We start from the raw sequence: 25095 nt of genomic DNA on the forward strand, positions 1-25095 counted from the left end.
AGGTTGAAGAGCCCGGTCCTAAATTAGATCTGAATCACAGCTTCTATTCCATGGCTCAGATTGAAAGTGAGTATGACCAGGCTGAGGTTGGGACTCCTTTATCACTGCCTCCTGAGCGATAGGGCCTCCTGGTCTCTACAGCGAGGCTCAGGAGTTTCATTTCCATCCCTGTGATCTAAACAAACCCATTACCGCCAGCCATTTATGCACAGGGGCAGTACGCAAGCCCCGGGCCTGAGGACACAGCCCAAAGCTAAGCTACCATGGCACAGAGCCACCTTCAATGGCCGCGTGTCCATATAGAGAGTGGAGAGGAAGAACGGAGCGCTCGGGCCCCTGCACTTTATCTAAACCACTCCAGAGAGGCGAGTGGAATCGGCTCTTGTGGGCTCTGTTTATCCCCTGCTCCTGTAGTCAATCAATTAGGGGATCAAAGGGGGAGATGAGCGAAGTGTCATAAAGCTCTCCCACACAACACCGCCTGAGCTGCCACCTTGTCCAGTCTGAGTGACAGCAAACCAGAGGGAGACAAAACTGCCGGGCTGGCACCTCAGGAGACGAGCTGGAGCAAAGGGGACAACCATGGCACATGCCAGGGTCTAATCTGGACAACCAGGACACAAACTTTTAGAGGAATATATCAGGGATGACACATGGCAGGCAAAAAGCCACCTCACAATGTATGTTATTAAAAAGTGTTGAGGGGATCCACTGGAACCCGTCAGTCTCCTCGGAGTGACAGAAAGTATGCTTTGGAATCAATTTAATATTTTGCCATACTCCTGCCTCATTGACATAGTTCTGCAGAACCCACTCTGCAAACCACACATTGTTTTAAATCTGTGTTTTTGAATCAGAGATCTTCTTAATGAGCCTTGATTATTTAACATAGTGATAAAACTGCAGTTTAGTGGTTTTGAATCAATTCATCCTGGGTGAATACTCAATATTTTGCATCTGTTCATGCTTGTCCTATTATCACTCAAATATCTATTTAATATCAATGACAGCTACCTCAGAATAAAATATTCAGGTCATTATTAACTTTATTAAGCTTAAAATGTATGTGCTTGTACAATTGGATGTCAACAATTGCAAACATTGTGATTAATGATGCCTTTCATACATTTTATTTAATCTTAAATAAATAATTAGTGGTTGTTTTGTTGTATATAAAATGTAAATACCTTATCACATGGTATAATTTGGCATGATTAAGTGTCGAGATTGTGTGTCTGCATTGATCAGTCATGTCCAGCATGTTTGAAATGTGTTTAAAAATCAGTCAGCAATGATTGAACATGCCTCCGACGTGCCCGACATACCTCCAACAGCTAAGGGTGAAAACCTGAATGAGCTCCAGTGAAAATAAAGCACAACCGATGCCTGCATACCACACCGGTTAGTTCCCCTGCATGCACGCCATACCACAGAGACGTGCAGACAACATTCCCCCGGCCAGCAGCAGCAGTAGCAGAGGGGGAGAGGAGAGCGCTGCTGGTCAGTGAGCATGAATGAGTGACTTCCTACAGCTGCAAACAGAAACACACAGACACACTCACACTCTGTGTCTGTGAGTCTGGGACGTCTGAGCTCTCATCACTCCTTAATCACATCACCACCACTGGAACAGACACCACTGGCTCCACTGATGTACTTGAACACATGGGAACATGAGAACACGCATGTGCATTTAGTTAACTATATGCATATATGTGTTACTTTTATTATTATTTACTTATTAAATCAGAGCAAGTACTATCTCCCTGGCCTGTGCCCAACAGTCTCCTAACGAGACCACTTTTCAATTTTCAATATGTGCTCATTTTTATTGGGATCTACACCAAATTGCTCAAGCTCAAATAATATCAGTCCCCTAAACATGTCTGATTTTATTTTTTTGAATCATGTATTATTCTCTGACAAATCAATGAAAATATGGAATTGTTAAATGAAAGAGAAAAAAAAAATGGATCCAACCACTTATCCGGATGCGCACCAACATTTCATCGGTTATCTTCTGACCCAAACAGCATCCTTCCAAAAAGTTTTGTGGAAATTTGTCATATTGTAGTAGTGGTAGTGTTTAAGTCTTTGTGTGATCGTGCACTGAACTAACAGAAGGTCCAAGAAAACAAAAACATCACCTCCGTGGTGGAGGTAAAAATACCGATTGTAATTGTCGAACTCTGTCTGGTAGAACTCTGTCAGCCCAGAACTCATCTATGTTCAATTCACAAGGAAGTTAAACTAAAACCAACAAATTGATTTGAGAAGCTGCGACCATGAAATGTGCTTAATCTGTGATTTTAATGGTTCTTCAATTATCAGAATAGTTGTAAATGATTGTCCTGTGGGCTCATATGCACATTTACAGCAGTAGATACTGAAAGTGTCAATTTATAAAAACACACAGTATAAAGAAAGGAGACAAATGGCAGAAATTTTGGATCTTTAATTGATAACAGTTACGCCAGTGTTACAGTAAACACACCAACAGGCTGAAGGTAGTAAATACCAATACAAGTTTCCCACTACTCTAATACTTCATACAGCAGAATAAATTATACCATGATAATATATACACATGCGGAACAGAAAGAAGGACTAAAGCAAAGCACAGGTGTCAGAAAGGAACTAAAAAGGTTAAGGGTCACATAGACGGGAGGGGGATAAGGAGTTGTATGCTTTTAAATATCCAAATGTTTATTGACGCAAGTGTTAGAAATGGGTTTGATACACTAAAGACAATTCTAAAATTCTTCCTTTTTAAAATATACACATGAGTGAGGCGTCTAAGCGGAGCAGCCGGAAACTGCTGCGGTTCAGTGCGGAGTCGACTTGGACTTTTCCTCCGTGAAGTCTCATTGGTCCACAAATCAGGTTCAGTTTCCCCTCAGAGCCGAGGGGCCGACTCCGCAGGCTTCCTCATCCCTGGTCCCCGCCTCACACCGACAGGCTCAGGAGTTCAGGTGTGTAAGGTCCGGGGTCCAGTCTCGTCCGATCTGCATCAATAATCAGTCTGTGGTCATGAACACCCTCAAAATGTTCATCCGGACACTTATTCAAATATACAGCGGTCCTGTGGTCCAGGGAGTATCTCTGTGTTTCAGTCCGATCCCCTTTTATACAATTTTTATTATTTTTTGTCATGGAATTTATATTTTACTAAATTTATACAAATTCATTCTCACCTGGGCCCAACAACCAACCAACAAACAAAAACTTTTGGTCAAAACAGCTAAAAACCAATTAAATACAGGTAAAAGAAACTCAAAATGAAAAGTCAACTCAAACATTTATACTTCCACAGATCCCTTGCTCACCTACCACTCCACATAGTGTTGTTTTAGTATAAAACATACTCTTTATAAACAAACAATACACAATCTGCTCCAGCTACTGTACAGGTTTCAGTTTTTAAAAGGTGACCAAGGACCTATTCTGTCTCGAGATGAAGTTTACAAACATCATCAATATCGCACCGATGCCAATGAAAGAAAATAATAATTACACACATCTCAAGGGGAACAGCAGGTCCTGGGTCGGGTCAAGTCTACTGTGAGTGCTACACAAACGTCTCATATTCTCTATTCTTTAAGTTGTTTTTTTTCTTATTTTTGTACATTTCACACAGGACGTCAAAGGGGAGGATTAGAGGTGAGGGAAGGGGGGGGGGGGGGCTACGGTCCAAACCATAGAGCGAGGGAGGGGGGGTGGGCAATCAGAGCTGTTACCTGTGCCCTTTCACAACTGACTGGATTATATGATTTTCCAGAGTGCATGTGAATGGCTCAGCTTGTGTGCTTTTTAATCTCATAACAGAGAGCGCTGGAATGCTCATAGTACGTGTTTGTAAATGGAGCCTGAGGAATGTTTGGAAAAAGGAATGATTATTTAGTCTGAGGGTGGAAAAACGACTGAAGGTGCATTTACAGAATGTGCTAAATACTCTATGAAGAAAAAAAAATGGAAATCCTGGCTGGTGATGGGAAGGGTCACTGTGAATTAGTGTCGACGCTATATTTGTGTGATTTAATCTGATTTACACTGTTTAAGTCACACAGATTCCCTGGCAGAGGGGGATTTGGGAGGAGCAGAGGGGGGAATCCAGTTAGCCCTCCTTGGCAAGGTCCATATTTCTAAACAAAATACATTAATTTCCCCAATCCTGTTTTTGCAAACAATGCTCGCCTCCCCACGGACCATGGCTAAGGATGGGATGGAGGTTAGAAGGGGAAAGCTATTGGCCGACAAAACGCTGCTTGAATTCCCTGCAGAATCCATCCAGCCAGACTTCCCACAGAGTGGCCAAGTTCTTTAGGAATGTCAAGACGAATATGAAAGTGGGAAGGTCAAATCGCTCATGAGCGTTAGAGCTCAGGGAGCAGGCAGAGGAGCAGCAGCTTGGAAAACAATCATCCTCTCTGGTGGGACTGTGCCGACACGCAAACATGCACACGCAACAGACACGCAACTCCCAAATGGTCTCAGTCATCCAACTGTGTTTTTACACACCGACATCTAACAGAGAAAAGAGATACGAGTGGAATCAAAGAACAACATAAATCACATGAACCATAATCATATAACAGCAACAATAATCTTAACAATATCAAAAAGGAACGAGAAGAAGAGTCACTGAAATGATATTGGCTTTGTTAACTACTATGAACAGCTAGGTCAGAGTACATGTTGTTGATGGCTCGAAATGTGTGTTGGACTGCAGCCATGACAAAGAGGAAACCGGCCCAAGGCGGCCGACCCTTCTTGGGTCGTCTGGGGTCCTGTCTGGCCCCGCGAAACAAAACAGGGTTCGGGGAGGGGGTGTGAGAACAAGGAGCGAGCAGGGGTGCCCACAGATTTGAGCAGAGCAGGTGCAGAGCCGCCCGGAGGTTGACGATGGTGTGAAAAGTTTTCTTCCATCTCTCCCGGAGGATCCTTCTCACACCCCCAAGCGTAACTTTTCACTGATCACACTGCATGGCTGCGTGTCTGTGCGCTGATGTCATGGCATCGAGCTGCAGTAGAGGTGAGCTGGAGTTGGGAGTCCAGACTTGATGGAGCATGGAGGAGGGTGGCAGAGGGTGGAGGAGAGAGGTCCGGGGGTTGCGTCCCGAGGGCCTCAGTAGGCCTGTCCCGTCTCCACCTGCAGGAGTCCCAGCACGGCAGAGTGGTCTCCGAGTTTCATCCTCCTCTGGGTGGACAAGCTCACGTTCTTGGCTAGGTAGTCGACAGCAGCTGCACAGGAAAAAACAAAAAGACAAGAAAACACACACGTCAGACAGGTGGTAGAATCCTGAGACACACGTCCTATTCTCTCCCATTTAATTCCTGTGATCGAGGCTGAAATAAGTTGTGGCAGAGACTGGTGAGTCAAATGAAAAAACAATTCCCAGAGAGAGATAAAAAAAAGCTCCTCCCCGGTCCCTTGTCTGAGGTTGGCACGCCGCTGGCACAGAGCATGTGCATCCTGGTAAAGTCTCCATGCTGTCACTCACACGGCTCCCTGTGTGTGTTCTATGTGCCAGTCTTCATTACACTTGGCATCTCTGATTTCATGCCCTCCACACTCCACACGGCCGATCATTTCCCTCCGCCGACAGCAGCTCTCTCCTCTCTCCTCCATTCATTACCCATCCACTGTGCTCAATCACCATCTTAATTAACCTCACATCAGCTCACATCCGCACTGCCATCAGTTTCGTGCTGCTGACAAAAACACTGGTGCGCACACACACACGGAAACGTGACGGATCGGCGCGCGCTCACGTGCATCCGCAACACAGGCCAGGGAGATTTATGAAAGGAAAAAAAAGGGAAAACCAGGAGCGGCACAATGCAAACAGATCTGTACTCGAACCTTCACATAAATACAAACAAATGTTGGCCTGCTGACGCTGGCTGACTTGCTGGGGAAGTGTGCTTCATTTTACCTCTTATGAATGGCTGTGACAGCATCAGTCAATTATGCTAATCTAATAAAGCAAACTCTTTCCTGCCCTGAGGCTGCGTGTGTGTGTGTGTGTGTGTGTGTGTGTGTCTGTGTGTGTATGTGTGTGTGTGTGTGTGTGTGTGTGTGTGTGTGTGTGTGTGTGTGTCTGTGTGTGTATGTGTGTGTGTGGGATGGAGACGAGAGAGAAGGAAAGAGAGAGGTGGACAAGAGGACACTGTGGCCCCTGAGGGTGTGCCGTTCTTTGAAGTGGCCCTCTCCTCTTTCCCATCCAAGTGGAGTGGGGTGTGACTAAGGCAGCTCTCTGGGAGGATGGAGGTGGTGGGATGAGAGAGGGGGGGGTCTTTATCAAGAGCACGTGTCTGCCTCCACCAACCAGGGTGCAAAGGTCAGGAGGTCCTCTTGCCTGGGCATCACTTCAGAGGCTTTTTAAAATTTAGTCAAAAGGAGACTGCAGAAACAAACGACCTGCTCTAGTTCTTCTCGCCCACACAGACAAGTCTCTCAGTATGAAATGTGCATGCAGGGGTTTACTTACTCTGGCCATACTGGCTGTACTGGTAGCCTGCAGTGACGGGGTCCACGCTGTAGCTGGTGGCACTGTAGGTGGGGGGGCAGTATGACTGGGAGGAGGCCAGGCTGTCCACACTCTTGATGGTGTCGGAGCGCTGGCTGCAGCTAGCCGAGATGGGGATGGAGCCGTCCAGGCTGCCGTGCAGGGGGGAAATGGAAAAGTCGTGCTGGGACTGGGAGACGCTGGGGTTGCTCAGGATACTCATCACCTGGGGGGTAAGGGGGGAACAGAGGATGTTATACATTTGGAAAATTGAGGATCAAAGCATTGACAGAGTTGAGGGAAAGTACTTTTTTTCCTGGAAATATAGTGCCATCCTAGCACTTCACGGTAAAGATGCCGATAGAAATACACCATTTCAAGTTTGAAATAGGGAAAGGGAAAAACTTCCCAATCTTTTTTTTTTTTTTGAGAGCAGGGGAAAGGATACATGGAGGGTGATGAGGTTAAAAAAAGGAGAAAGGGAACAAGAGAGGCTGTTTCCATTAGTTGGCGGTGCCAGTAAGTGTTCTGCTGTGGGACAGAAGGGTCCCAGGGTGATAATAGACCCACCATCCGTGCCAGACAGCCCCTGTCCTGGAGCCTGAGGCCTGAGCCCGAGCCTACAGCACAACAAGCACCAAGGGAGTCCCTAATCCCTCGCCCCTAGCCTACCCATCTCATGAATAGTAATGGAGTTGGAACTGGTAAATGATCCCCTCAGATCCCCACACAAAGTAGGCTGCACAAACATTACTGAGGGGCCCGCTGATACTGCAGGTTGGGGCTCGCTGCAATATTACAGTGTGTATATTATTCATAGTGCATAAAAGCTTCCAATTCAATATTCTAGATTACTGTAATAGCATGTGACATTCGTCAGAAGAAGGTCTCAAAATATGTTAAAATGGAAGAGATTACCTCTGGTGCTACTCCAGTCTGAAGAGGCCCAGAACACTGTGAAGAATTTTGTTTTCTTATGCTGCGAGTTTCTTTAAGTGAAAAAGAGAAAGTGGCGAGCGACTGTGTGTGTGTGTGTGTGTGTGTGTGTGTGTGTGTGTGTGTGTGTGTGTGTGAGAGAGGGGGTGGTAAGAAGGGAATTGTCCCACACATGCTTCCCTCCTATTGCAGGGAAGCCTTCCTTTCAACATCAGGTTCATGTTGAGTTTCGCTATGCTGCACTGGCCTTTGGCCCTTTGGCTGCTAAACCAATTAGCCCATCATGGAGGTGGTTACACAGGGGTGATACACATGCAGACATATGTTTGCACGCATGCACACACACACACACACTTACAACACAACCATATAGGCAACGCAAGCCAAACAGTCCACAAAGGATGCACGAAGCCAGGAATATCCCACAGAGGGAAAATTAACCATATTCTGCAAATTAATCATATCTTTAGAAAAAGGCCTCCCAGGAAATCTACAGCACTCGGAGCACATCAGAAACATAACGGCTGGTTAGTCATTTCCACATGTTAATTCTATCAGTATGGAAAACCCCCATCGTCCCCTCCACATCTGCAGACAGAGCATGTGACATGTATCCATAAGAGGGAGATTCATGGCCCTCTTCATGCCGGACACATGTGATGCTCCCTCCCATATGGAGCCGAGCTGCACACTTCGAGGAAGACGAGGAGTAATATATGTGATGGCTGAGTGCGAAGGTGGGGGGGGGGGGGGGGGGGGGGCGCTCTTTATGTGTCCTGAGAGCGACAGCTGGAGGGCATGAGTCCATTTTAGTCATTGGTTTAATTGAAGCTTGATTACATCGCTTCCTTGTGAAATAGAAGAGCCAACAAACGGCTCGATTATTATAATTCATGCTCATGAAAGTTCTTCAAAAGAAAATGACTCCTTATCGTCCACAATGTTGCAGTTTTGCTATTTTAGCCAATTAGGACGGATCGGCCTCTTTAGAGTCTGTCAAGTTTGTCATCTGTGAGGATGAAGTTACCCTTCACACGTCCTCCCCAAAAAGAAGAGGACCATAATGATTATAAGTTTTACTGGAGGAGAAAAAGGTACAAGCTCCTCTCGAGTAATGGGGTTTTTCACTAGTCTGTATTTTTTGCTCATCCAGCAGAATAATAATCTGTCAGGTGCCAGGTCGGACTCCGAGTTAGAGTGACTTCACTTCAGCCTTTAAACACGACAGAAAACTGTGTGACAAGTTCTCTATCCACACTGTCCATGGACAAGAAAGATATGTTTTCACCCCTGTCTGTTTATTGGTCAGTTTGTTTGTATGTTAACAAGATAATGCAATCATTATTATCATTATTGTCATTAAGTTGATGGGAAAAAAATCTGTAATGTTTGGCTGACTGATATTTATGAGTGTGTGAACTCTAGTGCAGATCCTAATTAAAATCCCGATCTGGTGAACTTAAATGTGGTTTCATGAACTCTACCCAGTTCCATTCTATAGTTGCTACTTTGATGTCCCCATAAAGATTTTTAAGTTCACATCCAAGTGTTAAATGATACTAAGTCACACAAGGTCATAAAAAAAACATTAGCAGCTGCATACCGTCACATATTTCTGTCACTATATGTTAAACAAAACTTAATAGATATTAAATTCTGGCGTAAAGTATAATGTTCCCTGTGTCGTTGATTCAAAATCCCCCTCAAACTCCTACTCAGCACATTTACTCTCACAGAGGGATAAAAGCTTTTTGTTTATAAGTTTATAAAAAGCAAGATGAGATGATCGGTTATTGTTGATGTTGTTTCACTGAATCTGTGGCACTCATTTTATGACATCATCTCTGTATGAAACAAGGTAATTTAACAAAAGGACTTGTTGAAGAAAAAAAACCTTTATTCACAATATTTCTCCTAACATACTCTTGCGACTTCCTCCTTTCCTTGTCTCTCACGACTTCTCTCCCTCCCCCTCCTCTCTCCCCCATCTCTCTCTCTCTCTCTCTCTCTCTCTCTCTCTCTCTCTCTCTCTCCCTCTCTAGCCTTACATACAGCGTCCTCAGCAGCCCAGAGTTCGTTTGTTGTTCGACGTTGTGTGAGTGCTGGTTTGGGAGATAATGTGAGCCAGGACCCAGTTTAAAGGACAATGCTCCAGGGCGTTCCCTCCTTCTCTCTCTCCTCTCTCTCTCTCTCTCTCTCTCTCTCTCTCTCTCTCTCTCTCTCTCTCTCTCTCACACACAGACACACACACACACACCCTCCCCTCACCCTCTCCTCCTCTGCCTCTCTACAGATAGATTACTTTATAAATAATAATAAAAAAGTAATTAATTCTCACAACTTCTGAGCCTCCAGCCTGTGGCGAAGTGAATGGGGAAGTGTAAATTGATACAATGTGCATCCTTTCAGATAAATAAATAGAACATTTGAGACACAAAAAGGGGCTCTTTCATACCTCCCTAATTTCTTCAACAGTCAAATTACATTTTTTTTTTGTCTGTGCTAATGTTTGACGAGTTGTTGGATTTCTTTCCAGAATTAAACAATGTGACGGAGACAGAAACACTGCGAGTGAGACAAGAAAATAAACACAATCAAAAAGAAAGGGAGAGAAGTTAGTGAAGAAAGAAAATGCAGACGTGCCAGAATATTAAGTTTGTGTCGTCACTGGAACAATTCATTCTTGAACTCTGCCTCTCTATGTCTGTGTCTCAAAATTCATACCGCCAGTGTTTGTCAAGAACGTGGCGATAACAACTGGGCGCATGGTCTTTTGTGTCGGACAAAAACAACACAAATACACAAATGTAAGTGGAGGAAATGGAGTGGCGAAAAATATGAGAGCCTTTAGAAAGAGGGCGAGGGGGGCAGAGGAGAGAAGAGAAAGTGATATAGAGCGAGTGAGAGGGAAAGTGGAGGCTTTGGGAAGTACAAAGACTCCTGTAGGACTGCACTGGCCTGAGGGCTAGCCTGCCTGGAGAGCTGATAGGAGCCCCTTCTGTTCCATTCCCGGCGCCAGCGCCAACACACCCCACTCCACAAATACTCTTAATCTGCGCAAGACTGGATTAGTTCCTCTGTCACCGATAGCTCCCCGTTCTGCCCAAATCAAAATGCCCCCGAGATGTACCTTTAAGTTAGGCAGAGGTCACCGGGGCAGACGGGGAAAAATGAGCACTCCAAATGTCTGTAAGTTATCTGAGCGCTGCAGAATAGCATCTTGCACCTTAGCAGATCTGCCCGGCTGATACCCGCCCCGGCAGAGTGATTAAAGATCCACAGTGATGACACTGAATTTCAGATCAATATTTGAAGGCCAGTCCTGAGGGTGTGATTACAGGAAAAGAATAGTGTTTAAATCTGTGACCCCAAGAGTCACACACACCCAGTGAGAACAGCCGCAATGCTAAGACCCTGTAAAATATGCGACTGTGGAGCTAATGTAGATATTTTCTTTGAGAATTTGTAAACTAAAAATATTTTATTGCCTCAAATCCCCTCTTCAGAAAACCAGAATCAAATATCTAATAACCAGAAACAAAACACAGAATTAAGGAATAAGAAATGAAAATATCAGGGACCCCACCAGCCACCCACCCAGCCGCACACAAACCCACACACACTCAAGTCGGTCGACTCCTGCTCCCACCACGTCCCACCCTTCCCCCATCCCTCACATGAGAGGGCCGGCCCAGCGGGCAGTAAGGCCCCTCATCTGAGCAGACAAAATGACTATTTAAAAATAACAGTGATTGCATAAATTGAATTAAAGCGTTTTGGTCACGGTGGAGGTGGCGCGAGGGGTGGAGCGGGGCCACAGCAGACAGCCGGGACGGTGGCAGGCAGCAGATGACGGGCTCTGGCCTGCATGCCACTGCGTTAATTGGCCGCAGCACATTAATAAAAACTGAAAAGTGTCTTCCACCGTGCGCCTTTCAGGATGAAGAGACAGAGGCGGAATGAAGGGTGGAGTGGGAGGAAGGGCGGCGGGCGAGCGGCAGGCGTTGGGAGGAGGGGGGGGGTGCTGGAGGGGGAGAAATTGGCCTTTGAAGAATATGGTGTGTATGGGGGGGGGTTGGGGGGCGGGGCGCTAATTGTGTTCAATTAAGTGGCTGATTGGCACTGACAGAATCTGGGCATTGACAAGTCAGGCACAGATGAGGACGATTAGCGGGCACTGGAACAAGCTGTCACTCCTCACAACGTGTTAGCCGCCGTGCTGTTAGCTGCCCGCGCTCCACCGAGCTCTCCACTCACACAAAGCAGAAATGCAATAGAAGTTGTTTCTAATTTTAGGTTCATCTACACATCTTCTGTGTCTCTTTGCAAATTTCCATTAAGCCGGCTTCTTTTCAGCCCACTTTTAGCTCACGCTGGCGTTAAGTGTTGAAGAAAGCACAGCTGCTGGAGCTGGAAGGAAGGCCCCCCCCCCTCGCTCCTAAACATCCCACAGTATGAGCTATAAACTTGGCCCTGCACTAACCAGAGGTTAATATGCCGTCTATTGGACTGCAATTGGAGAACGTGTGGGGAGCAATCCTCTATTCTCTGCTAGTGATATGCTTGAGTAACTATGGGATGGATTCAGCCACTGGGAACAAGAGAGGCCCCTCAAAAGTGCACGCTCTCGCAGACACACACACACACACGTACACACACACACACGCACACATGCACACAGCACAGCCTTCGACTCTTCGCACCTTGCCCTGACGCCTCTCCTAAATTAAACGGCAGATTTTCTGATTCCAGGAGAGTGGTTTCAGCGAGGCAGGTCCTGTGTGCGTGTGTGTGTGTTTGTGTGTGTGTCTGTGTGTGTGTGTGTGTGTGTGTGTGTGTGTGTGTGTGTGTGTGTGTGTGTGTGTGTGCAACTGAGGTAGCAGCCCCAGAAGGAAAAGCGAGGCGGATCGAGGGAGGGAAGGAGAAAAAAGCGGCAGGAGGAGGAGGAGGAGGAGGAGGAGGAGGAGGGGGTTGTTTGCTAAAAACAGCAGGGGCCAGGTCTAGTGAAAAATGTCAGGTCAAATTGTTCTTGACAGTGTTAATATCTGCACCTCATAGCCATAATTACATGTAAATACATAGTGAAATAGCTCTCAGCTGGAGACTGAGAGGGGCGAGCTTCTGCATGAGACAACCAGCTGAGGACCCAACCACCTCCCATCGTCTCATCTTATTGTAAGGAGGAAGAAAAGAGACAGGTGAAATGAAGCATGCGGTTTGTGGATGCTCTTATTTCTAGCCCCCTTTTTTAACGGAGGCAAAGTAAACTTTGCTTGCGGGTCATGAGCGAGAGAGGGCATAGGCCGCAGAAGATCAGTGCAGGACATGCAGGATGAGAGAGAACGGGAAAGGAGGGACAGAAAGGAGAAAACGTGGGTGAGAGAAGAAGTCAGAGAGAGTATTAATCACGGCTATGCACCTGTCAGAGTGGCATCTGGAACTAACGGGAACCACATGCAGCTCGACAACATCCCAAACCTCCGGCTATAGCTGGGCAGGTTCACAGCGAGCCAGCGCTCCGTCTCCCCCCAGCCGTCCCATAACCCTGTGCACCCTGACCCCCGACCCTGCAGAGATAGGTCACCCAGCGTATGCACCCCAGACACTTCACCTGCCCTGCAGCCTCCTACTCCGAGTAGAAGATATTATTATTCCTAATATTATTATTTCTATCCGGTGCAAGTCACCTTCAGAATGTGTGTATGTATGAGGCTCTGTGTGTAATAGGTATTTCAGATAGGATCGATGTCTGTGCCTATGCTTTAATAAAGGCAGCGCCACTATCCACCTTATAGGCATTTCGACTGCGTGGGACACAGCATGTGAATCAGTCTCAGTCATTTTCCTCCTTAAATCCCCATCTTCTAGGATTTACTGAAATTCATATTGGCTGCCTCTGCAAGATAAATGTAAATCACATTCCCTTATATTGACTATTTATCAGGATGCAGCAGCTCACTTTCAGCAGGAAATATCTCTCACCCGCACACAAACACCCTTGCATTTAAATAGCATTTTTATTGTCCGCCATAGCCTTTCATCTGGGCGTATGGGAGAAGAGCCGCCTCTCCAGGGGAGAGAGTTGGAGCACGGGAGGAAGGTGGGGAGAGAGAGAGAGAGAGCGTAGAGAGAGAGAGAGAAAGAGAGAGAGCAGGCAAGAGAGAGAGAGAGAGCAAAGCACTATTGGCAAGGCATCATGGGATGACAAAAAGCCAAACGGAGGGAAGGAAGGTTGGTAGGTGAAAAATAGACGATGAATACACAAAGCTCAGACCAAAGATATTTTGAAAGAGCGAGGGAAATGGCTTCACTCGGGTTCTGCCGAGACCTGAAAGATGCAGGGGGGCAACAAATGGTACTGGTATAAAAAAAAAGAAACCAGTAGAAAACTGTCTCTGAATGTAAAGAAGCATCTGTAACCGCGGTGTGCTCCACAAGTGGCGCTCTTTGGTTCTGTCAACGCTTTGAGCTTGTGCTGATAAAAGTGCTCGTTTGTTAGTTTTATCTCACGTCATAAAAGCGGCAGACGCGACTCAGTGGATAACAAAACCAAGAAGCATTATCGCATACAGTAGAGGTGAAGGCCAACGCAGCAGTGGTGCGTGCACACGTGGATCTCTTGTGTCACAGATGCAGAATCTTTCCTCAGAGTTCAAAAGTGACGCAAAAACCACAGCGAACACTAATAATCTGTTCAGAAACAGTATCGCCAGTGGATATGATTTACAGTCCCTGGATTTTCTTGGCAGCTGCCGACAGCGGGACTCTTTTTTTCTGAAAGCCTCTTACATCTTTTTTTATACTTGCCAAATTGAAACAGTATTTGTTTTAATGGGAGTTCTAATTAACCAGTATGTATTCCCCCTCTTGCACTGCGAGTGGCTGAGCTGTGAATGCAGGCTATGTGCTCATCCCCTTTGATTTGTTGTCAGTGGAGCCTGCCAGCTGACACAGTGCCCGGTGAGAGGCTTAATGCCCAAGTTTTAATAATGTGGGGGACTACATGAATCTCCCCCTCTCATTGGTATTCAGGTGCAGAATGTCTTGTTAGAAGTCAGGGAGGGAGGCGGAATGAAGCCAGAGCTCCAGATTGTTCCGTACATTTTCCCCTCTCCATTTTTTTTTTTTTTTTTTTGGCAACGGCAGAGCTTGCTTCTTAAAAATAATTCATCCCGCTTTTAAAAGAAGCGTCTGCACTGGCTAATGGAAGAGCAGCAGCACAGTTTGGAGTCTCCCCTGGCTTATCTCTCTCAGACAGTTGTGGGGAGTCGCTGGTGAGCATGGTGTCAGCGTGCGTGGTGCGGTGCAGCGCCGCGCGGGCAGGCAGGCCTGGGGACACAGATCAAAGGGAGGCAGGGTTGAGAGCCGCTCTGCCTCTGATCCCGTGTACGTGTGTGAGTGTCTGTGTGTGTGCGTGTGCGCTTGTGTGTGTGTGTGTGTGTGTGAATGTGTGCAGGCCCGGCCCACTCACACAGCCCAAAGGCCCTCCTCAGATACACACACGCACATCCTTGTCATTCCAAAACACACAACACTTTCATAAAAACTGCAAAACAGAAAAAAAAAGTTCCTCACAAAACTTTCGCAAACTTCCCTCATCAAAACAGCAATAAAATCTCTACCCACCGCACCGACCTGCGGAGGTCACCGACTCCCCACTGGGGGGACACACCACATCACCACATGCGTTCACCAGTGCATTTCCCACCTCTACAATGTAGGAGAAATGCTTTTTGGCCCGATTTTTCCCAGCCATTATTTCCAGCCATTTCTCTGAGGAATGAAACCCAAGCTCTGCCACCGAGCTCCTCTTGCATGGCTTTAGCCCTCCAGTGCACTTCAATTATTTTCTTTCCTCTCCCAGCAGGTGTCCCTGTCATGCAGTAAAGAGGAATGCAGGCCAAATGTCTCCCTGCAAATGAAATGCCAATGAACAGGGCTTCTAGGAATCACTGGAGAAGTATCTAACAGGCTCTTTTTGTCCGGTTTTGTGGAAAATATACAATATTCCTTAGACATAAATGTCTTTCTAAGTGTGACCTCTTAGGTTAAAGCTCTACTGTCTGTCCGAAGCTAATATTGCTTATTTCTTTTCTAGTCTGGACTATGCAAAGTTCAGATTTGAAGCATCATAGTAGCTTCGAAGGAGGTCGACACAGAGACTCATTTCAAATGAAATATTAGGGATGAGAAGGACCATAATAAAAAGGCAGAAATAAGCTTAAATCCCCAGGTGCACATGGCTGAAAAATACCTGGATGCTTGTCCTCCATGCCCTTGCCTTTCCTCCTTTCCAACACCCGCTGTGTCGCTAAATGAAACAAGACCAACAACAAAACACACTTCTGCTTTTCATACCTTTTGCCCAGCCATGCACAGCTTCACTCTCCCCACCTCTAATACGCTGCCTCCCTCAACCAGCCAAACCATGTTGTATATCCCACAATGACGGTAACCAGTTTGGAGAGTGGATAGCTTCTCCGCCGCCTGTAATGGGAAAATGTGTGCTGTCGGGATAGGTTATGGGATTGGGATGGACGCGAGCTCCTGTCGGGGCCGCTGAACGCTGCAGGATTCCATTACAGACTTGGCACCTCGCCACCGCGGGCCCATTTACCGGGGAATCAGAGAATTTTTGTCAATCTCTGTAGAGCGAGGCCATCAATGCCGGACACTTGAAGAAAATAGCTCCACACATACAAATGCACAAGCATATCTCCAGCAAGCAGATGCTGTCTGCAACTTACAATATCGCAATTCTCATTTCCATCTCGATAGAGAGCGTGTTTGTGTTCGGCCCTTTTTCCCATTACAGGGCAGGGAAAGGCAGGCGAGTGAAAAACATGCTGTAAATAATGAAAATACACGGCAAGTAGTCAGATGTGTGATCGACAGTTTTCCTGAGCTGAAACCGAGCGAAATTAAAAAGAAAGACGACGCAAGTTCTGAACACGGGAAACTGAATGTTGTGTTGAGGGAGTTTTGTGTGTTTGTGGAGTAACGGGGAGAGAGAAAGAGGGGGCTGGGGGCTGGGGGCTGGGGGCTGGGGGGGTAGGGGGGGTGACCGGCCCAGCGGGACGCTGCACCGTGGAGTGAACTCTGAGTCTGCTGTCAGTGGGAACATTCATCTCCATGCTGAGAGACTGATAGGAATGCCACACAGCATTCTGCATGCATTCAGTACATTTCAATTCTGTGCAGTGCAAACACGGTGTGACACATCAAAACATCCGCACCACACTCACATACCACCCCTCTGAAAATATGATGCAAAATCCACAATCTCAGCTTCATAATAAATATATGAGTTTAAAAAACAAATACAAATAAACTGCATTTCAGGTGGGTTTCTATAGACTTCCGTCAAACCCACTTGATAGGGTAATTGAATACTGGAAATCCAAGCTGTACAGTTGCCCAAAGGCTCCTGTTCTAATCCTCGCTATGACAGGAAATGTTCAATATCCCAACACATTCTTGAATGCCTGTGCAGAGAGGGAGAGAAAGCGCCGGTGCGCCCCATGCCAGTATTAGAGAGAGCCATTAATGGAGAAAAAAATGACTCCATGTTCCTGGTGTTTTTGTGCAGGTTTGCAGTGAGAGCATTAGCAGTTAAAGCCCCTGTGCCACGATTAACAATCAAACACGCTGTGAGCCTCCATGTTATCCTCCGTCGCTCCGGCAGGAGAGAAAATCTCTTTTTTGTCACAAAATCCTTAATTCTTTTTTCCTCAGAAGAAAGAGGGTAATACCAAGAATGTTTCCAATCTGCTTTGAGAAATATTTGAAGAAGAAGAAGAAGAAAAAAACCTCCCAATAAAACACGTGTGAACGACGGGGTAATTGTGGACAAATGCAGCATTGAAATTCATTTTCAACTCTTTACACACCATTTCAATCTTATTTTCTGCCTGTTAACCACATCTTGTCGGTGAGGGTGGGCAAGACTGGCCAGCGTCGATGGGTAATTGTGTGTAATTCACTCTGTACACATGATGTGCGTCAACACAAATTACTTTTTTTATTCGGCGCTACTTAAAGCTCCACCCTGAGCATAGGAGCTGAATTTAAACGCTCGTTAATGGACGCATTAACAAAGGGTTTAACATGCAAAATCCAGCGGAAGGATGCAAAGGAGCCTGCCGCCGAGGGAACAGAGATGACGGCTTCCATGACAGGGGAGGGGAAATAGTTTAGGGCCTTGTGCAGATTCGAATTAGGACTTAACCTAAGAAGAAGAGGAAGTGCGCGGCAAGGGGAACAGCAGGTCTACAAAAACCTCATGCGGAGATCACGACACCTCCGTCACTCTGTGCATTGAGCGGCATGGAGAACTCATGCAGCTTTACAAGAAGGAAATCACACATACGGCACCGCAGCCTTCCCGCTGCAGACAATTATATGCGGCAGATTACGGGGTCTACATTTATAAGCTTTAGCTAATTATTTCATCTGCATGTGTTCTCACTGCGCTGCGCAGGATTTAAGACGTCCCAGGAAAGTCGGAAAAACCGCTGTTTGGAGCAGCTTGAGCACTTGTGCTGCTATCTAGATGAATTTTAATTTGTTGATGTTAATCCAATTGTTTTACGAATGTAGCAATTTGGAATAGCTAGAGTAAATCCAGGGCTTTGGAAGGCGAACATAAAAGCCCACACTGGCAGTTATTTTGCTGAACAAGCTGTTTCTGAATTTTAATTTCAGTCAAATGCAATTAGTCTGAGCAGTGGGAGGAGGAGGAGGAGGAGGAGGATGGAGGGATGTTAGAGCTACCTATAGGGGAAGGTATAGCCGTGATGGATGGAGGTAAAGCCTATTGGACTGACCTGTGGGGAGAGGCCGTTGCCAACAGAGTTCATGTGGTTGCTGGACGCCGAGGGGCTCATGAAGGTATCAGAGTAGCTGGAGAAGCTGTGGCGGTTGGACGTCAGGCCGTAGGAGCTGCCGTCGGCACCCAGACCTCCCTGGTGCATGGAGGATGGAGGCAGGGGCTGAGGTCTGTGCAACGTGCCGCCTTCTGATAAAAAATTAATAAAAAAAACACAAAATAGTGCCCAGGTAAGAACAAGTCGGAAAATGAAATTCTGCGCTGAAGCAACAACATTATTCACCATTTCAGAAGTTCATAAGTCACAGATTAAATGTCCTTCCTAGAAATTCTTCAGCCAATAAACACAAGGCTGAACATTAAAAGTGTTGCAGAAACGACCTGCGTCTCTCAAGGGAAGAAGTGAAGGCTTGTTTTCGTCCCACTGTGACAAAGCTGTGATTGTAAAGATAACTACTTGCTGCATGGTTCTTATATGCAGCACATGGTTCATAATGATGTTACCAAGAACATAAAATATGGATGGCATACCCCAAATAAATAGCACTAATGTAATCTGTACCAAAATTAGATTAACCTCAGAGTTTCAAAATGGAAGGGGGTTTTGTGCCCGGGTGCAGAAGTGGTGGTCTTACCCTGCGATAGCGTGGTGCCGGGGTAGCCGGAGTCCTGCAGCTGGTACGTGGGTAAATTGGGCATGCCTGTTGGTGGGAATCCTCCGGGGAGCAGGTGGTTGAAGGCCGCGAGCTGGTTTGCCCCGGCCTGTTTGCGCCACCGAGCTCGTCTGTTGCTGAACCACACCTACACAGGAGAAATCAACGTCAGGATTTCAAAACAAAGTTCAAATTCTTCGATTTCACAAACACTTCGATTTCATCTTGCGTACACTGAGTGCAGCGAGCATGCAGACCCTCTGGAGACTGTGGCTGCTCCTGCCACCTGTGATCAATCTGCCGGTTAGTGCGAGTGCCGGTGGTGGCTGAGAGCGGCCGTCCCTGTGGGAGCTGCCACAGACGCTCAGTGGTCTGTCCCTGTTGTTCTTAAGTGGCTGAAGCTGTGATCTGTGTAAACAGGCTGCCCTAAGCCTCCTTCAGAGGGAAGAAGTCATTCAAAGGTCAGACGTAGGTGAGCAGTCTCCACATCCCACACCTCAACCTATTAGATGCTTTGCGAGAGGCCATCACACCTTCCGGAGACAAAGGGCGACATTATCCGGCTGTGTTGCTACACCGTGCGGTCTCAAACATGGTTGTTTTTAAAGCTTTAAAATTCCCTTTCCAGAAAGTGTTTTAACCTCAGAGTTGAGACTCTTGAGTTCTGAGCCAGCAAATGGCAAAATGCTCCCAAAATGAGCAGCACTAAAGCGCAGACACACAATGTCAACTCCCTGAAAGACAGGAGGGGGGTGGGTCGGAGTCTTTTGAACCGCAAAGATTTACACATTTTAAAAAGGCTTCTGCTCCAACAAAACACAAATATAATCAGGCTGTTTTGAAAGGAGCCAGCAACCTGTTCCATTTAGCCCGAGACAAGGCCCCGGCTTCACTGTGTGCCGAGGGTTGAAGGACATTGATCTATGCCTCGCACAGGCAATTCATCAGAGTTTAATACACTGTCAGAGCAGTTCATCTACTGTTGTGTTTCAAACGGCCCGGGCCATTGTGAGGACACATGAAAGAGGGGGGACAAAAGCCCCTCCATACGCCACGGAGAACAGTGGACACAAAGGGAGGGCGTCCCTTTTAAACAGGTCTTAAAGAGGGACACTTTCAAGGGGACTTACACAGCAACATACTCGCTGCTTTTCAGGGACTGCCTCTTTTTTTGTACACACAAACATACATATAAACTCGAAAAGGCCTACAAGGGATCTCAGTCCAACAGAGATCTCAATTTGAATGTGTTTCTTTTCCCACATGGTCAATGACGCTGTGAGAAACTTTTTCTTTGTATAAAAGTTTAGTGGTGAGCGCTCACTCGAAGGAAATCGGGATTCAACAGGCGACGACAATCGTACAACTGAAAAACCAACAAGAAATCTTTATCTGAGGTCGAGTCGCCTCTCAAGCCCCCCGGCTGAATCCCTCAATCCAGTATTCCAAAACAAATGTGGTGTGTGGCTGCAGTGAAATGTCCGCTATTGGGATGTAGTGGAGCGTGGACCAGGGTCTGAGCTAAGCTTCTACTTGGGCCAGACAAACAGCTGCCTGCATAGGGTTGGGGGGGTTCGGTGGGGTACACCCCTTCCTTCCACACCCCCCCATCTCCGCACCCCACAGTGCCACTTCACCTCCGACCTCATCCACTCACCCCCGCCCATCTTTTATGTTTGCACTTTCACTTCCTTCCCCCTTTGTCATCCAGGCTTAGGAAGGAGGTGTTCAATCACGGCCGACACAAAACACTTAAACGCTAAAGTCGCTTTTTTCTTCTTTTATTTTTAACCTTTTATCGTTCTTTTAATTTTCAGTTTTCCTTCAGTCCCTCACTTTACTAAAAATAGTTAAGTTCCAAACACCTTTATTCATACGTGGCTGCTCTAAAACAATTTGCTGCAATAATTTATCTTTCAAATATTATTTAAATTAATTTACCATCACTGTGGATTCAATGTAAATCTTAATGATGAAATCCATCATAAACACTGAGCTCCGTGTTTTAAGTTTGACAAAGTCTTTATGAGGTCAGACACTAAACAAACATTTATCAATCACGAGATGTTTAGGCCTGTCATCATAAAACTACTGTAAAGGTGAAAATAATTGGCTGATGAATTGACTATGTGCCAGAAATTTAAAAAAGAAGAAGAAATCCAAACAAATTGGACACAGTCTGTGCTCCAGGTAAATCAAAGCATCCATTGGATGCAATTTAAATACACGTAAACATGTCATCGCTGATGTTCTTCGTCTTACTCAGATGACATCAGTTGATATATTCGTGTTCAGCAGCTAAAAGAATGTGGCCACATGTGTCCCAGACCTCGTCCAGATGTGGTCAGAGCGACTGGATCTCAATGTGTCGTGGGTGCAATCACACCTGTATCCAGAGCTGCCCCCATGTGATCATATTAACCAATACGCAGATATGAAAAGGGCCATAGAGCGAAGTCAATACTCAAAATGTATGGGAACTGGCAATTTTTTTGGCCTTGAACAGGCTTCCTGCGATGGTAATACACTTAACTCGGCTAAAAACACCAATGAGTCTCCAGCTCCAGTCAGTTATTGTGCATGAACTCCAGTTGCATTGTGTCCACTTTGATAAAAGTCACAAGAGGCGAGTTCATGTCAAGTGTTTTCTCCAGTAATCATCGGGCCCTCAGCACAGACTGGGATAAACATGTGAACCAGTGGCGATGCACATGTGCCCCAGCTGCTCATGCGGTATCACACACATGCACAAACACATGTGCTCTCACACAGACTATCACACAGCCCGAAGCTGAGGATTTGAGGCTGCGCTCTGGAACCTGATCACAAAGTCACCTTGGACCACAGATTCTCCTCTGCTTTCCCCAATCCGGTTTAATTCGCTGCTGCACAGAGAGCCACCGCGCTCCTCCATGTCCCCCCCCCCCCCCCCCCCTCTACCTACAAGCGTGCAGCTCATGCATGTGGCTCACTTCTGTCTCGCTGTCATGTACTCAGAGGTTTCCCAGGGCCAATACACTTGGACATGTTGGCAGCATATCTCTGAATCGTTGTGGAGTGAATATTTTCAAATGGGAATAGGGGAAAAATAGTGCATCTTATAGAAGTCAAGCTGCTTGTGAACCAAAGAGGAAGGCTTGAAGGAGGATCTAGTTGGAGGTGGACAAAGGGTGAAGGTTGTTCCAGAGCAGAGGAGGGTTTAGACAAAAACCTCCAACCTGCAATCGGATGACAAACGTCTCAGTCTCCAGCTCGGGTTTGGCTGCCTGCATCGGTTCATTGCTTTCAATCTCCCATTCACTCCACGCCAAAAGAATCGATTCCCAGCGATCTAGAGGCACTTTGCATTTTTCATCTCTGATCAGCGATAATACGCTGCAAACATTGTAAACGCGTGACACTGCAGTGCGGCGGGAAAATAAAAAACACTCTGTGTTGTTTTCTCTTAAACAGGATCGCTCATATTTCAGAATTCCCCCCCGCTCAGTCAATCCTCCATGAATTATTTTGTCAAAGACGAGTTCTGAATGCGTGTGACGCCTTTCAGGAGCCAATTTGCAACATTCGGTAGATGAATACCGAGAGCCGAGATAATGACAAAACAAAATGTGCTGCTGACTTCATATCCACAAAAAACACAGAGGGGTGATGCAACCAGCCTCAACATACAAATCCTCTTCTGTCTCATACCACGCAATAACCCCCCCCCCCCCCCCCCCCCCCCCCCCCCGAACTCGCACACCTCCCCCTTCTCCTCTCTCCTTCCCCTTTTCTTTCCCCTCTCTCTCTCTCTCTCTCTCTCTGATTCCCTCCCTGCTTGCCTTCCAGACTGGCACTATGCTAATTAAAGTAGCTAGGAGTATGAATTTGAGAGGAGAGTGGGATTAGCTTGATAAGTATCAGGAGTACAGAAGCACTGTACCAAAGTCATTTAAATTCTAATAATAAGAAAACTGTTAGAACATTCACACTGATGCATTGCAACAATTTCTCCCCGACAATCTACACAAATCCTATTTATTCCTTTATGAAACATAAACCCACACTGGCGGGAATACAGTTGCCTGTTGGGTTTGCTTGTCAGCACTCGGCTCCATTGTGATTCGCTCTCTTGCCGCTGGTACTTGGCTAATATTATAACAATCAGGAAACTGTGTATTACCTCCTCATACCTCCCTATGGGATTACATGTTCAGCAGCTATGTTGAAAAGTGGTTTAGCAGCAGCAGCGTGAGTTTGAATTTGGCTGCACTGGTCTTTCACAGAAAAGCTGAGAAGGCCAGACTCCATTTAGGTCTTCTTTCCCGCAGTGCTCATCCCATACATCAACAGGCCAGCACAAGCCACAGATAAAGAGAGAAACTTTTTACCAAATTGATTTGCACGCTTCGTAAAAAGCAATGCTTATACCTTATTAGATTCCACGAACTATAATAGCTACATGCAGAATGTTTATTGGTAATGAAAGAGGATCTATGTGACAGATTTGGTAAAGTGAGCCGGTGGCGGCGTGCTGCGAAGAGGAGCCTCAGCCGAGACTCAGAAGTCAGTCTCTTTAAAAACTTCAGTCTAAATGGAGGAGAATGTAATTTGCTTCATCTGTGAGTGGCTGATTTACAGCGGCCTGCAGCCCATATCCTCCTCACCGCTATACCCCCACCTGGTCCGTCCCATAGAGGCATCGGACACAAACGCTGCTCTCTTCTCTAATAGCTCATGGATTGGCTTTGCCGCCAGCTCCAGTTAAAACCGAGGGGCTATCAGATGGAAAGTGGCAGCGCTCACTGCATCAGCGCAGCGTACACTGAAGGTAGAAGTTGGCAGCATCCCCTCCCACCGAGACACAGCCTGGAACTAACTACGGAGAGATATGGATCATATCCCACAATTTGTCAGTTGGGGTGATAAAACCATTGTGAGGCTTGTGGTGGTGGAGCAGCACTGGTAGCTCTGCTGAAATGGGGCAGCGGGACTGATAAAGATGGATGGTGAGAAGGTCTTTAAATGGCAGGCGAGGGTAGACACAAGGGAATTAGCTCTGTTTATGAGTTTGGGTTGGGAGTCACCGCGAAGCCAAACACTTCCACAAGAAGGGAGCAGTTGAATTTACAACACAGAGGTGGAGAGCCGGTGTCTGCACCTCACCACCACCGTTTACCTCCATCTGAGGAAACTACTTTCCACATTAACACCGGTTTTAATGACAAACGGACGTGAGTGAACCATGACTGTGGACACAAATTCAACTGAGCATATGAGTGTGTGAGACCCCTCCGACACCCCCGGCCTGAAGCTTCTCCCTCAGCCTCAAACAGATTAGTCTCTGAGCGACATCTGGAAGATGCGTCATTGCAGCTGTGCTGGAGAAGCTTTGCTCTCAGGCCAAAGGGTCTCCTCTCTCCTGCCCTGTGATGGGCCATTTGGGCACCTACATGGGAAAGCGCAGCTGGTGGACATTTTTCCGAACACGGCGATACAGACAACACACACGCACTCACCAGAAACTTCACTTTTAGACCCCCCAAAAAATCTGCACTTAGCTCATTTTTATCATCTTTATTATAATAATTGTATTAATTTAAAAGGATTAAGTGTTTCTATGTGAGTGTGATATTACAGTAGTGCAAGAACCTGAAGAACCACTCCATCGAGCAACTATCAGACTCATGTTGTAGAATATCCTCTCGTAAACACGTTCGAACTGAAGTGCAACTTTGGCCATTATTGCTTCGTAACCTTCTTGGGAAATTAAGTTTGAGTTGACCTTTTGAGACTTTCAAAGACTTTCAGAATTAGATTATGAGGAAAACAGCATTAACAAATTAAAGCCATGACTCAAATTCCTCAGGTCTTCACATGACATCATTTAAGTCTATCATCTAACAGCAGAGAGAGACTGCAGCCATTCCGTTTTCCTTTTCTTCTCTCGCTTTCAGGATATTTTTGTTCGCCTCCATAAATACACAGGTTCTAATAAAGGCATGGATTATTCTTTGAGACCCGAGGTGTCACTGTCCTCTGTGATCACTATGACTCGCACAATAATGATGTATTTATACATGGCATTAACGATAAAATAAAAATATTGGTTTGTGCATTTTTGTGGTTAATTTCCATCATATTAGAGTGTTGGAACCCAATCAAGCAAAGTCAAAATTAAATTTACTTT

General features: G+C 46.2%; 1 protein-coding gene across 3 annotated transcripts in view; it reads right to left on the minus strand.

Moving 5' to 3' along the window:
- Positions 1-5125: 5125 nt before the first annotated feature.
- The window catches only part of pax7a (paired box 7a), a 43256-nt gene continuing 23286 nt past the window's right edge, over positions 5126-25095 (minus strand). For all 3 annotated transcript variants that reach the window (XM_053439161.1, XM_053439154.1, XM_053439146.1), the window contains exons 6-9: positions 18909-19074; positions 18272-18462; positions 6492-6735; positions 5126-5241 (exon numbers count right to left, since the gene is read on the minus strand). In XM_053439161.1, the coding sequence (XP_053295136.1) occupies positions 5126-5241; positions 6492-6735; positions 18272-18462; positions 18909-19074 (717 nt within the window). The remainder of the gene's footprint in view (positions 5242-6491; positions 6736-18271; positions 18463-18908; positions 19075-25095) is intronic.

The sequence above is a fragment of the Pleuronectes platessa genome, chromosome 2 (genome assembly GCF_947347685.1).
Source record: "Pleuronectes platessa chromosome 2, fPlePla1.1, whole genome shotgun sequence".
Classification (NCBI taxonomy): Eukaryota; Metazoa; Chordata; class Actinopteri; order Pleuronectiformes; family Pleuronectidae; genus Pleuronectes; species Pleuronectes platessa.